This window comes from Phodopus roborovskii, unplaced genomic scaffold, assembly GCF_943737965.1.
Source record: "Phodopus roborovskii unplaced genomic scaffold, PHOROB, whole genome shotgun sequence".
Classification (NCBI taxonomy): domain Eukaryota; kingdom Metazoa; phylum Chordata; class Mammalia; order Rodentia; family Cricetidae; genus Phodopus; species Phodopus roborovskii.
The window spans coordinates 4,079,794-4,094,131 of NW_026126646.1; the positions used below are offsets into that span (position 1 = coordinate 4,079,794).

At 56.2% G+C, this 14,338-nt stretch overlaps 1 protein-coding gene across 1 annotated transcript in view; it reads left to right on the forward strand.

Moving 5' to 3' along the window:
- Positions 1–14,338, forward strand: part of Nphp4 (nephrocystin 4) — a 77,660-nt gene that overhangs the window by 42,869 nt on the left and 20,453 nt on the right. The window contains exons 13-17 of the mRNA XM_051173883.1: positions 5,294–5,355; positions 6,769–6,888; positions 7,472–7,620; positions 7,753–7,944; positions 8,834–9,021. Coding sequence (XP_051029840.1) covers positions 5,294–5,355; positions 6,769–6,888; positions 7,472–7,620; positions 7,753–7,944; positions 8,834–9,021 — 711 coding nt within the window. The remainder of the gene's footprint in view (positions 1–5,293; positions 5,356–6,768; positions 6,889–7,471; positions 7,621–7,752; positions 7,945–8,833; positions 9,022–14,338) is intronic.

Consider the following 14,338-nt stretch of genomic DNA (forward strand, 5'->3'; position numbering starts at 1 on the left):
CGAGTTCTGAAGAAGCAGAACTCTCAGGTCTTTAAGAAAAGACCTGCTGCCCGTCTCTGCAGAGGAGCGCCCACTCTGGTTTCCGTAGGCATCAGGAAGGGCTCCGTATCCAAGTGGCATGGTGCGTGTGGTTCGGTGACTGTGTGGACGAGACCCGGTGTTGTTTGCGTATTTAATTTGAATTTATGGCTGCACTCACGTCCTGTTAATACAACCACTCCACCCTGCTCCTGTCTTAGAAGTCATTGCCTCCCAAGACCCCAATGTAAGAGACTTAAGCATCTAGTAGTATCTGACCCGAGAGGGGAACTTTGCAGACCTCGAGTCATACCGGCTTACACAGCTCCTCTGGGAATATTAATGACATGTGGCTGTCACTTTAAGTGAGGAGTCTGGGCTTTCCCGTGTGGGTCATCATCCTTTTTATTTTTCCTATAAAGCCCACAGAGAGACAGGTCTGTTCATCACCCACAACGGGAGAGCAAGCGCCGAGCCACTGGAGGGCGCCCAGGCTGCACTTTTGAGGAAACTTGGAATTTCCTTGACCCATATTTTCCTGTTGAGTGTTCTGGTGGCAACAGCATTTTGGATTGTTTGCTCAGTAGATCTGAAGGCAGTTCCAAAGCAGGTCATCGAGAACGCGCACTGCCGTGTTTCCAGGACGTGTGTGTGTGTGTGTGTGTGTGTGTGTGTGTGTGTGTGTGTGTGTGTGTGTGTGGTTAGATCCCACCCGAGGCCACAGTGCTAAGCTCCTCAGCACAGCCAGTGTCTTTGGAGCCTGGCCCCCCACAGGCGTGGGGAAGGGCTTTTGGCCACCTTGGACACAGAAGTAAGAGTAAGATCTCCGCTGCGTTTGTTGAAGGAGACCAGACCCAGGGCTGTGGAGAGAGTGGGCTCTGTCAGGGACCCTTCAGGGCTGCGGTCTGAGTTCGCTCAGCTGGAGGAGGCCGGTGCCTTCACTACCGTCAGCTTCCTCCCCTTTCTCCGAGTTTCCCATTTTCCCACTCCTGTGATCAAAGCCTCAGGGGAGGGAGGGTGGCTTACCCGCAGATAGCGAGGAAGAAAGGCCTTTCAGGTGGCCCTGCGTCAAGCGTCCCCAGTGCCTTTTATCCCCGCTTTTGCCACCTCTCTTTCCACCTGATGACACCCTCATTAAGCCCCAGGCTCTCCTCCCCCCTCCCCCTCCCTCCCCTCCCCCTCCCCCTCCCCCTCCATGATGGGTCACACTGTCCCCCTCTCTGCCTCCACCCTTCTTCAGCTGTGGCTTGTCGCTAGGCAACGCCCCCACTCTCCTTTCTTACTCCTCCTCCAGGGCCTTTGCCCTCCTGTCTTGTGGTTGGCCACAGGTGACCACAGGCATTCAGTGAGTGGGACAGGGAAGCGAAGGTGGGGAAGGGCGCTGCCCCTCTCTTAGCTGTCACGCAGCACGGGCCTTGAGCACCGAGAGGCGATTGGCTCCCTAGGTGATACAATGATGGGCGCCAGGTCCCACCCTCCTGAGTCCCTGTGTATTAACAAGGCGATGGTGGAAGTTTGAGGGCTGCCGGCGGGGGGGGGCGCTGCCTTGTGCCTTGGTCCCCATCCTTGTCCGACCTCGGTGGGGCACCGACAGGGCTGAGAAGCCCAGCAAACACCCACTCTCTTAGGGAGACCTGCCAGCTGTGACAGTGGACATGGATGGAGTACCATTACACAGAGCGACAGTGTCCGGCGATCACAGTTGGGCTAACGTATGCTGCGGCCTGGCCAGGGCTGGAGGGAAGCCACTCAGTGTGTCCCGGGGAAGTCTCGCCCTGTGGCCACTCTAGCATGCCTAGGCGAGCAGACCCTCTCCTTAGAGTGCACAGAAGTCGGAGGCCACGCGCGTCTTGGGACTTTGAGTGACCCAAAGGGACCTGCGACAGTTCAGATTGGGGTCAGAACATAGATAGGCTCCTGCCTGGCCTTCAGGAGCCCCTGCTTGGTCAGGTGGGGGACACGCGGGCTTCTCGAGGCCGGACAGCTTAACTGGGGTGGACAGTGAACATTTCACCGACAGCAGTTCTTGGCCCTTGGAGACCGGTTGAGAGCAAGTGTGTGTCAGGAGCAGGTAGATGGTGCTCAGGCAGGTCACAGAGCCTGCTGTGGACAGGGAGCTGTTTCCCCTGTCTCTGGCAGCTGGCCAGCAGCTGATGCTGGCGTCTTGGGACCCACTGACGTAGTCTTTCCTCTGTGCACTCAGGTTGTGTGGCACTGAGCTGCACTGGCCATAGCTCCCCAGGCTCCCAGGCCCAAGAGAAACCACAGTCTCTGGGTTTCTCTATGCTTCCCCCTACATGGCCAGGCCCCTTCTTAAACCCCGAGGCCCAGGACCAGCCCCGTGCTATCTCAAACTCTATAGTCCAGCGTTCGAGCCCGCAATCCCACAAAAGCAGCAGCAGTGAGCAGCTATGGCTGCTGTCATTAGTGCAGACCGAGGCGCAGACCGAGGCGCCTTCTGTCTGTGGCAGGGCCACCGTGGTAGATGTGATGAGCAGCACCTAGCTATGATTAAGGGGGTTTTACAGTCCGTGGTGACGAGGGGGGGATGACGGGGGGGGGACGACGATGACGCGCACTAGCAGATGGGTGCGGTGGTGGGGTAAGTGCCTTGCAGCTCACCCTGTCCAGGGAGCCACCGAACTCGCGCGCGCGACAGCCCGGCCCGCCACACGGGGTTGCTCCCCTGCCTCATCCCTCAGGAGATAGGGTCAGCAGATAGAATTGTGCCGTGAGTGAGCGTGCCTGCGAGTCTGGTCGCTAGCACTTCCCGCTGTCATGCCCACCTAGCTGCCCTCTCAGGTCCAACACACCCGCTGTCCTCTCTGCCCCGCGGTGACCCTGTCATGCATGCGCTTGCTTTGATTGGTTCAGGGGCATGTGGTGTGCACTTGCACGTTCTGCAGGCAGGCATGAGCACATAGGCATGTTGTCCTGGGGTGCCGTGCGTTGCCCAGGGGTTCCTGCCCAGTTGTGTGCTGTAGCAGAGATCCGGCTTCCCATCCGGGGGCGGGGGCACGGTGTACCCCAGGTAGGGATGAGGCGCCAAGAGGCGATGATTGGAGTGAGCATCTCTTGGTCTGGGTGTGTTTCCCACCAGCCTGTGTTTCTCCTGGGGTGTGGGTTGGGCCCTCGCAGCAGCCTGGGCTCACAGCAGGTGTCGTAAGAGGTAAGAGGGCTGCCAGAGCCTTTCAAAGGCTGTTTTAGCTCTATCAGGAGGTAAAATTGCATGGTAAGTCACAGTAGAAAGAATTACGTGAAGAAACAGACCATACAATACCCAGATTTGAGCCTGTGGGGGAGAAGTGGTAATGGGCCCCAGCGATGTCGCCTCCAGCCGGCGGGCGAGCTTTCCCTCGCCCAGAGGATGCACACAGGCCCGTGCCTAAGTGCTGGCTTTCTCTTAGCTAAGGATAATGGTGCCATCTCCTGCAATTTCTTCTCTTTATAGAATCAGCCTGCAGAGTTTTCCAAGTCCCCATTTAGGGTGGAACAAAGCAAAGCTCTCCCGGTTCATCTCCAGGCTTTTTAGGAGGAGAGAGCTGCAGAAGATGATCTGGGGACCTGGGCTGGGCACCCTGTGGTGGCCAGCTGGGTGGCAGCACCCACGTTTGCCTCCAGAGAGCTGAGATCGTCCTGGAGAAACAGCCGGCTGGGCTTGTCTTCTGGCTCCCCCAAAGCCCAGCAACCGCTTTCTCATTTCACAGAGGCCCCTGGGACTGGAGTGTCTGGGTCACTGGGAACCCGGAGTGGGTGGGAGGTGAACACTTCCCAGGTGGCAGCTGGGCCGTGGGCTGTGCCTGCCAGTCTGGCCATTTGGGTCTCCTGAGGCGGAGACCCTTTCTTGGCTGTCCCCCCTTCCATGCCTGGAATTCCCTGCCATCTTGTGCCCATCCGCGAGGCCTCACAAGGCCTCCACCAGATCCTCATGAGGCCTGGGAGCTGTAGCATCTCCCTAGGGGCCCTCTGGGAAGCAGCCAGAAGAGGCTAGGCAGTGTGTGGTCCGGAGGCCGTTGCAGTGTGGGGCTTAAGCAGTGTGTCCTGTGTTTCTTCTTGAATAGCAAGAGAGCCGGCCTTAGTTTTTGTTTTGTTGTTACCCAGAGTTCAGCAGGAGGCCGTTGGGCATTCTCCGTGCAGGTGGCACAGAGGCAGAGACACAATGGGCTGTTTTGCCTGTGCTGTCTGCTGTGGGGGCCCCAGGGGACCTTGGGAAGCACAAGAGATTCAGCCATGGCAGTTGTGAGGAAGAGAGAGCTATGCGAGTGTCTGGCATCTTGTCAGCCCCATGAGGGTTGGACAAGACCCCGGGAAGAAAGCAGGGTGTCTCCAGAGATCAAGGCCCCACAGGGGATAAGGTCCCCTGGAAGCCAGCAGAGTCCCATCACTGCAGAGTGCAGTGGTCCGGGCAAGGCATGGGCAGGAAGCTGGAGATGGGACAACAGTCAGGCCACTCCACAGGAAAAATGCAAGGTTCTCTGGGGAGGGGGCAGGCAGAGGCAGCCCTCCCTGTCAGATGCTGGAGTCTCGTTGGCACAGCCCCCCACCCCCCATTGACAGGAAGTTTGACCGTGGAGGTGAAGGCCCATGGAGGCATGTGTGAAGTGGCTGTAGGATGGTGCGTGGCCGTGCTGATCTGCACGGACCAAGCCCAGCCTCACTCCTGGATGGACTGCTGCGACAGTAGTTCCAGCGGCCGAGGATGCCACCTCTGCCGAGGGCCTCTTGGGTAACTGCACACTGCATTGGCCTCTGAAGGGTCACAGCTGTTCTCGGCCCCCTTGTTCTGGGGAACCTAATGGAGGACTGGCCTTGACTTCTGGGCAGACTCCCCAAAGGCACGCCCGCATCGTGAATGGGGAGGGCCTGGGGGATGGGCTGTGCTCAGGAGGTGGTGTTGGGGTCACCAGGCAGCTCGCAGCCTCGGTACCGCTAAGTCAGGCCTACCTCAGAGCTGGGCACTCCCAAGCAGCAGGTGTGAGTGTCGGGAAGCCTCCAGTAGTGGACGGTGTGTCAGAGAGCTGAGTGTCCAGGGACCAGAGTGTCCAGGAATCATGGTCCTGGGTCGCTTGGCCCACGCCTGGCAAGGCTGCTTGCTACAGAGGGAAGGGCGTGGGCATGAGAAGGCAACCTTGTGTACAGTCTCCAGGCCCATGGAACTGCGTTGGCCACAGTTTATGCAAACAGCCAGTTATAGATGAGGTGGGGAGGCATCGTGGGCCCTCTGGGCTCTCGGCCCTGCAGACGCTAATGGCCCCTTGTGCACCCCAACCCCCAGGCACACCAGCGCCAGCAGCCCGGGACCTTGCTGCGACCCAGGACTCTCCTGTGGGACCAGGGGTAAGTCCAGGCTCAAGGGGGCCTCTCCCGCATTCTAGAATCAGGGGCCAAGGACTTCATTCAGATGCTGGGGCTGGGGTATGTCTGGTCCCCCTGCCTTGTCCCGCAGCCTGCGTCAACCATCTGACTCCCAGGTCCACTTGCCATCCAGGTGGCTTCCTGCCCAGTTAGTGATCCTGGACCTCACCATCCACACTTAAAGTGCCCCATTCTCTCGGCGGGGAGGCTCACTGAGTCAGTGCCGTCGGCCGCCTGAGACACTAGAGCCTGGCCTCCACCCCTCCCAGAATGGCACGGACACCACACAGCAGCTGGCCGATGGGCCAAGCACTCGGTGTTGGCACGACATCTGGATAGCCAGCTGCCTCTCAGCCAGCATTCACCTCCATAACCCAGAACTCTTTGTGCAAAAAGAACGGTTCTTCCTGGCTGGGCCGTTGGTAGCTGAACGAGCTGGGGGTTCACGTTCCCCAACCCTGGGCGGTACTGGATGACTTTTAGCATCGTCCTGAAAATTGAGCTTTAGGGCAGCCAGACCTAGGGTGCAGTCTGTAGGCCACTTCCTACCTTCTTCTGGCCTAGCAGTCTGAAGAGGACCAAATGGACTCTAAAGCCCCTTCCCGTGCCCCGGGGATACTGCCCATTGCATGCCACTCCTGCCCTCATCCCGTTGAGCCCCTCTCTGGGCTAGCTGTCCTTACTGATAGCCATCATCCCTCAGAAGTGTGCACTGGAAAAAGAATCCAGCCGTGACTAGAGACGTGTGCTTTAGTGCAGCCCAGAGACACGCCCACCCCACCTTTTCATATTAGCGTTCACTTCCCACTGGTGGAGACAGACTTTTGTAGAAGACTCAGTACTCTGAACTTGCGTGTAGTTCTCACAGCAGCCCGGCTGTCGAGGCCATTGTTACCCTGACAGAGGTGAGAGCCTGAGGCGGATCATGCTCTGAGGACACGGGGGTGCAGATTCTGTCCCCAGACTTCCCATTGACCTCCTAGTGTGGTTCCCTGCCTTGGTGGGGAGCCTCGGTGGACAGGGAGCTGGACAGAGCCGTGGAGGTGTCCACTGCAAGGACAGGAGCGAATCCGGAGGGCTATGTGAGCATCCAGCCGTGCAGCCCTCTCCTCCTTACCTGGTCCTCCATCGTGACTGCTCGGATTCACACTGTGACGCACGAGAGATCACAGCACCAGCGCCAGGCCTCCAGGCCTCCTTATAATCACGAATTAAGGGAATTTGGAGGGCTCTGGATTTCAGGGCAGCCGCTGGCTCAGAAAGGGCTAGAGTCACTCCCATTGGTGCCGCATAGGAGTCGTCTTCCTCTCCCATGCGTGCGCTTCTGTGTGCTGGGGGCTCCGTGCATTGACTGGCATGCTCGGGGCATTTCACCCAAGAACTCCTGTCTTGCAGCTGTCACTGTCCCAGCTGGTGGCCTCCCCACAGTCTCCTGCTCCACGCAGCAGCTCTTCCAAGCCCCCGCCTTGGTCCCTGGACAGCCCTCAGTCCCTTCAGGGTCCCCAGCTCCAGGTAGTGAGTCTACCCACCCTGTCCTTGCCTGTCCCACACTAGCTCGTCACCTCCTGATGGGTAACAGGGCCTTGGGGTGTTTCTTTGTGATGTGGGCTGTGGGATGGGAGGGCACGGGAGGGGTAGGTGCTGCCTGACTTCCCACCTTAGACATTTGCCACCAATCTGAGACCAAACCGGAATGTGACGTTTTGCTGCCCAGCTTGGCATTTGGTGTTCAGGCATCAGACATCAGGTGTCTGGCCTGCTCATGAAACTTGTGATTTCTTCCCCATTGCTTTATAACTCACATAAGAGGTTGCTGTATAAGACACAGAATGGCCGGTTAACCTTGACTTACAGATAAAAGACACAATCTTTAAAAATTTACTGTTTACTTTTAGTTTGGCCCAAGCATTGCATGGGGTAGATGCTGAAGTCAGTCATTGGTTAGCTGACGTTAAAGTCCCTGAGCTGATGACCTCCACCCCTACCCCTGCTGCCCTCCAGAAGTCATTCGGGCAGTAAACCCTTGGACCTGAGCACCTCTGGGGTCCATCGTGGCAGGTTCCTGCTGCACACCTGGGGCCCTGGTTTTGTTCAGCAGGAATCCGTGTTAGAGGGCGGGGTCTCCCACCTGGAAGCTGACCTGAGCCAGACGCCCTCGGTTCTGGGAACGCCTGCTGTCGATCATCTGCAGGAACTCCCCTTCACTCCCTTGCACGCCCCCATTGTTGTGGGAGCCCAGACCAGGAGGTGAGGCTTGATGGTGGAGGCCTTGGGGCTCTGATGCTGACGAGCGAGCGAGCGAGCGAGCGAGCGAGCGAGCGGGCTCTGGTAGAGAGGCGTGCACAGCACCGCCTGGGCTGAGGGCTTTTTCTGTTTCAGCTCCAGGAGTCAGCTCTCGAGAGCTGCAATGGCGCTCCTTCGGTCATCCGGCTTCCCTGAGATTCTTGATGCTTGCCAGCAGCCGGTGGAAGCCGTCAATCCCATAGACCCTGTGAGATTCAACCCTCGGAAGGAGGAGTCGGATGGTCTTCAAGGGAATGAGATAGTGCTGCAGTTTCTTGCCTTCAGCAGGTAGTCCCATCCATCGCGCTCCCCGTCCTCCTCAGGCTGAAGGTCCTCTCCCAGCATGCTCCATGCTCAGGCTTTGCCAGCTGGCACAGGGCCATCTGTTTTCTGTGTTAATTGATACCTGTAATGATCGTATGCGTTTATGGGGTGGTTGGTGATCTGATGTGGGCATATGGTGTGTAATGACTATTTTAGTTTGTATTTTCTGTTGCTGTGAAGAGACACCACGACCACATAAAGGGAAGCGTTTAGCTGGGTGGCTAACAGTTCAGAGGTTCAGTCCACTGTCCTCATGATGGGAAGCATGGCCGAGTGCAGGCAGACATGATGCTGGAGAGGTAGCTGAGAGCTCTTGCATCTTGACCTTGCAGGCAACAGGAAGTGGTCTGAGACACCGGGCATGGCTTGAGCATATATGAGATATCAAAGCCCACCCCTCAGTGTCACACTTACTCCAACAAAGCCACGCCTCCTGTCAGTTCCACTCTCTGAGCTTATGGGGGCCTTTTCATTAAGACCACCACAACTGAGTCAGTAACCAGTTACCTTCATCTTAAACACTGGTGTTTTTCTCGTGCTGACCCCAAACCGGCCATCTGTCCTTATATTCCTCTGGCTGGGACCCTCCTTTGTAAATGCCAGAAGCCCCGCTTTGTGGGCTAGTTAAAACCCGCCCCGCGTGCACAGTTCTCAGACTCCAGCGTTGCTGAGAGTAACACCTTCGGCCAGGAGGTCTTGGCACCTGGAATAGCCACCGTCCCGTTCTCCGAGGGGACAAAGCTGTTCTCGGTGGTGACTGAGGAACCTTGGTGACCACAGTGCCTTTCCTATCCCTGTGCACCCCGGGAGCTTCTCCGTGGATGTCTGATTGCTTCCCTGTTGTTGTGTTCAGAGCGGCCCAGGACTGCCCAGGAGCACCATGGCCACAGACTGTGTATTTCACCTTCCAGTTTTACCGTTTCCCACCTGAGACCACTCCACGCCTGCAGCTGGTCAAGCTGGATGGGACAGGCAAGAGCAGCTCCGGTTCCCTGTCCCATGTCCTCGTCCCCATTAATAAAGACGGCTCCTTTGATGCTGGTAAGTGGTGGATGCAGAATGCCTGTGCTATACTTTGTGTGGGTTCGTTATTTTATAATTCCTTTTCTTTTTACTTGTTTGTGTGTGTGTGTGTGCCTATTTATGTATGTGTGTCTGTTTTGTATTTGTGTGTGTGTCTATCTGTGTATGTGTGTCTGTGTGTGTGTTTATGTATCTGTCTGGGTCTGTCTCTTGGGGTGTGTGTGTGTGTGTGTGTGTGTCCATGGAGACCAGAAGAGATCTCCTGGAGTTGCAGTCACAGTGATTTCGAGCTGTCCAATGTGGGGCTGGGAACCAATCTCTTTGCAATAGCGGCAAGTGATCTTACCTACAGAGCCATCTCTTCAGTCCCATGAATGTTTTGCCTATGAGAGGTGCATTGTGCAGTTTGTCATATGTGCAGGCCTTGAGGGAATGGTGTGATGGCTGTGTGTGTATAAGACCAAGCTGCATGGTTGCCAGCTGTGTTGGACCCAGGATCCAGAGTCAGCCTTATGTTGGTGTGAATCCCATTTTTCAAGTGTTTCTTTACATAGTGCTCTGAAACTCAGGCTCTGAGAAACATAATGTCAATAGTATAATCCCATCTAAGAATTAAAACTAGTTCCCTAATACTTTTAGCTGTCTTGTCAATGTTACAGTTTTTGCAGATATTCATTGTTTTAAACATAATTTATTCAGATATGAGGTCTCAGGCTGTGAGTTAGCTCAGTGGGTAAAGGCGCTTGCTGCCAAGCCTAACGACCTGAGTTCGTTCCCCCGGAGACCCAGGCTGGAAGGAGAGAACTAATCCCTGCAAGTTGTTCTCTGAGCTCTACACGTGTGCTGTGGCATGTGTGCATGTATGCACATACGCACATGCTCACACACACACACACACACATATACACGCACTCACACACATGCTCACACACATACACACACTCACACCCACTCTCACACACACACACGCTCACACACACACATGCTCTCTCTCACATACACACACTCATGCTCACGCACACACTCACAGCACTCACACACTCACACACGCTCACACACACACTCGCATACACACATGCTCTCTCTCTCTCACACACACACACACACTCACACACACACACACACTCTCACTCACTATAATTAAAGGCAGGAGCTGACAGAGGCCCCTTGCTGTGGTGGGCTGAGCCCTCCCATTCTGGCTGTGCTGTGTGTAGAGAGGCCCGTTCTCTCCTGTGAGCGTCTGTGACAGTCTAGACTTGCTTTCTGTCTCGTGACAGTGGCTCACAGGGTGCTCTCTGCTCCCTCCTTTCCTGGGCCCTGGGGGGTGAGGTCCAGGGGGTCGGGTTAGATGCAGGTAATTGTCTCCGGTTTTTACAAGGGCTTTTGTGATGTGATGTGACACCTTCTTTGCAGCACTGGCTTCCTTTCTTGATGGCGCTGTGGCCACTGGCTGTGCCCGCTGGGCACGGGCTCTCAATGGCGCATGGTCACTGGCTGTGCCCACTGCACGCGGGTGACTGCCTCTCTGGAGAGTCACAGCCTGCTTGGCTTACTGCTCCTGGGTTCACTATACACTAATCCTGCCACCCCGAGGACACCAGAACACCATGTCACTGTTTATCCTGCCTGTCCCAAGTGAACCACATCTCACAGCTGGTGAAATACACAGATCGTGGGGGCATTTGCTTGTCAAGCAGAGGTAGCCGAGTCAGAGACCCGCCACCCTTTCTCTGAACCGATTAGAAGAATTAAGACACACTCCCAGTGATGAATCAAACCGCAAGTGGCTAATGATTTTAAACGGAACACCCGTGCCACACGTGAAGACTTAACGTGATGGGGGTGAGCCTTCCGGAGACCGCAGGGAGCATGGGGACAGACAGGACAAAACCTGGCACAAGCCAAAGGAACGTAAACAGGAGGGCTCTGCTGGGCGGGCGCCCTGGGCACCGCTGGCACAAGGGCCGGAGGTCCCTGCTTCTTTCCAAGAATTAATGGTGCCAGACGGTTCAGATGAAAACATCTCTGTCCTTTGTGTTCGTTTATAGCATGCTGTCCGTGAGCCAGCGGTGCCTCTACTTTTACCCCAGAAGTGCTTGCACTGGTGGTGGTGGTAGGGTCAGCTGTAAGAGCAGCCCGGCACCATGTGGGCCAGCGCAGCCTTTCTGCTTGGACCCCAGCCTCTGGTCCTCCTGCAGCAGGCCTGCATCGAGGAGCGTGGGACAGCTCAGTCCCTCTCTCTGGCCCCTGCTGGATGGGCTGCCTCTTCCTGAGGAGCAAGCGTGGAGAAGCCAAGGAAGTCACTCCACATGGAGGCTCAAGGCCGGGGAGGACGTCACTGGCGATGCTTCTTGGGCAGTGTTGGTTACCTCAGCGCTCGGCCTAACTCTTAAAGTTTACGGTCAGCCTGGAGGGTGATGTGTTTCAAACCCTGTTGTGGAAACCCATCCTTGTGGGCCATGATAGGATCCAGCTGACTTGCCCGGTTCGTACCCGAGAGGGAGAGGGGGAGTGTGGATTGAGAAACGGCAGGTAAAGATACTAAGAGAAAGACAGAGACACAGGACAGAGTCAGGAGGGCAACCCAGGGAATACTGAAGGCCCCAAGTGTATTCTTCAACATTCTCATATACCCCAACCAAAGGGGGTGGCCTGGCAGAAGACTTCCATTATCACGTATAAGGAGCTAACAGACACCCTTCCCTTAATCCCCCAAGCATTTGGAAAGCACACCTGTTATCTGGCCTTCAGAGTCAAGAGTAAATACACCTGAGCTCGAGCCAGCTGTTATTTAGATAAGACATCCTGCAGTAGCCAAGCCTTGGACCTTTAGGGCTTTTGACTTCCTAAGGGCAGTTTTGAACTCTCTGACCTTGAGGCAAGATGAAGAACAGCCATCTTTATGGGCCCCTACACCCTGTGAGGAGGCAGCTGGCACCAAGATCGCCATATCCAGCCTTTTAGAAATGACAGAGGGGTAAAGATGGGACAAAATGAAGACCTTTCGCAGACCTAAGCAACCAGTGGCTATGAAGAAGTCAGCCCTGCGCACGATGCGTACAGACAGAATCCACAGAGTAGGAAAGATAGTCTCAACCAAGTCAGCACAAGAAAGAGCAGAAGAGATCCAAGAAAGAGTCCCTCACTCCTCAGGAAGTAAACCGTCAAGGCGCTGGAATGAATGGGGGAGAGATAACCAGAGAAATAGCAGCAGATCACGGGAAGAAACAGCTGTCTCTCATTAACACTCAATATACTAAATCTCTGATTAAAAGATGCAGCTATCATGACCGGATTAAAAAGCAGTATCCGTTTGATGTCTGCAAACACCCCACCTCCCTGGCAAAGTCACCCACAGACTGACAGTCAAAGGGTGGACATCAGTCTGAGAAGGGACAGTTTGAAAGCCATGAAGCCTCTGCACACAAACCAAGGAGACGCAACAGTTGTAAACATATGTGCACCAGAGCCGGGGCTCTGAGTTTCACAAACACGGACAGCTCCTGAAAGTAGCCCAGGCTAGCCTGGCCTTGAACTCACTATGTAGCCCAGGGTGGCCTTGAACTCCCGATCCCGCTGTTTCCACCTCCCCAGGGCTGGGAAGACAGGCGTGTGCCACCAAGTCAGGCTTTCTAGAAAATCTTTTCGTGTTCCCTTTGACATAGTTCCTTAGGATTAAGTTGTGAATTTGTTTTGGTTAGATTTTTATTAGTGATTTCTAGTTCATGGCATAGTATTCGGGGATGGGAGTTGTATTGTTTCTGCTTCATGGGATGTACTTAGGTTTGCTGTGTGGCCGTGTTTTCCTGATGTTCTGAACATACTCGCATCCTGGTCCTGGGGCGCAGTGCTCGGTGTTTCTCCGTGGCTGCCTGCGGGGTAGCTAGACCCTGGGGTACTGGATCGTCCTTTTTTGTGGGCTGCCGAATCTGCCCTTGAATAGGAAGAGGTGTGTGCCATTGCCACGCCTTCTCTGTTGTCGTCTGCCCCCCCCTGCCCCCCGCCCCGCCCCTCCCCCACCCCGCCCCGCCCCGCCCCCACCCCCGTGCCCCTGCATGTGGGCCTTACTTGGTGTCTGGGTATTTTCACCTGTGGCAGGGCAGGTCACCTGCACGCTGACTGTCATGTAGAGGAAAACAGTCTCATTCAGGGAGCTGTGAACACCTGTCCAGGGCAAGAGGCGTTTGTGAATCATGAAGGGATGTGTGGGTGGAGTCAGGAAACCCACCAGATTCAGAAGCGCCCACCAAGGCTTGGACCTGTGTGTGGGGCTGGGTGAAGAGGACACGAAGGGAAGCCACGAAGGGAATGGACTAGGAAGGGACGAGGGCCGCGAGCCTGGGGAGGACAGCACTGCTCGCTGCCTGTGGACTCTATTTCAGTGTGGCTGGTGGCGTCCCAGCTTCCGAGCGCTCAGGGATGACCCGGGACTCTCAGAGGCCCTTCCTAGTGCTTCCAGGCATGGCAGCCAAAGAGCTGTTGGTCTTGGCTGGTCCAGAGTGCGGTGGGCTGTGCCCACAGTGTGAAGAGGCGGCCAGCTTGTTATGGATGGCCAGCAGGTGCCAGAATAAACAGCCCAGGCCCTGCTGCTCTGGCCCTGTGCTCAGTGGCAAACCCTCAGCCTCAGTGGCACGCAGGCACAGGTCCCGTGTGTCCTGTTTGCTTCAGTTCCTTGAGCAGGGCCTGGCGTGTGGCATGGCACAGCCAGTGTTTACATCGAAGGGTCCTGGCAGCTGGTGAATGTGTATCATGGTCACGGAGCAGGAGGAGCTGGCTAGGGACACGAGGCTGCCCCAGGAAGACGGCTGGACATGTGCGCAGGAGAAGCTGAGGGAGCGTGTGGTGCACCCCATGCAGCGGCTGAGGCGTGAGATAGGGTGTCGTGGAGAGGAGGGGTGGCCCACGCGGGGCTGCCCTCCCCCCCCCCCCCGGAGGTGAGGCCCCTGCTCGCTCGTTACGGTCGCACAGCTGTCACTGGCGCTATCGATAGGAGGGGAAATGCCGCTTTGAGTGCATCTCGGCATTCCTGCTCCTGCACTTTAACTAACGATGACCTCAGCGCCAGTTTGACCTCAGCGCCAGTTTTGTCAATCCAGAGTTAATGATCACGTCTCCTCAGGAAGATGGAGGCAGAGGCCGCAGTCTAGCCACCACGCTAGTCAGCTTGATTGGTAGGTGCAGCCTCAGAGAGGCACCTGGGAGTTCTCGGGGCCGATGTCCTACGCTGAGGTAGCCCAGCAGGGGCAGGTTCAAAATAGAATACCTGCGTGTGTGTGTGTGTGTGTGTGTGTGTGTGTGTGTGTGTGTGTGTGTGCGCGCGCGCGCGCGTGTGCGT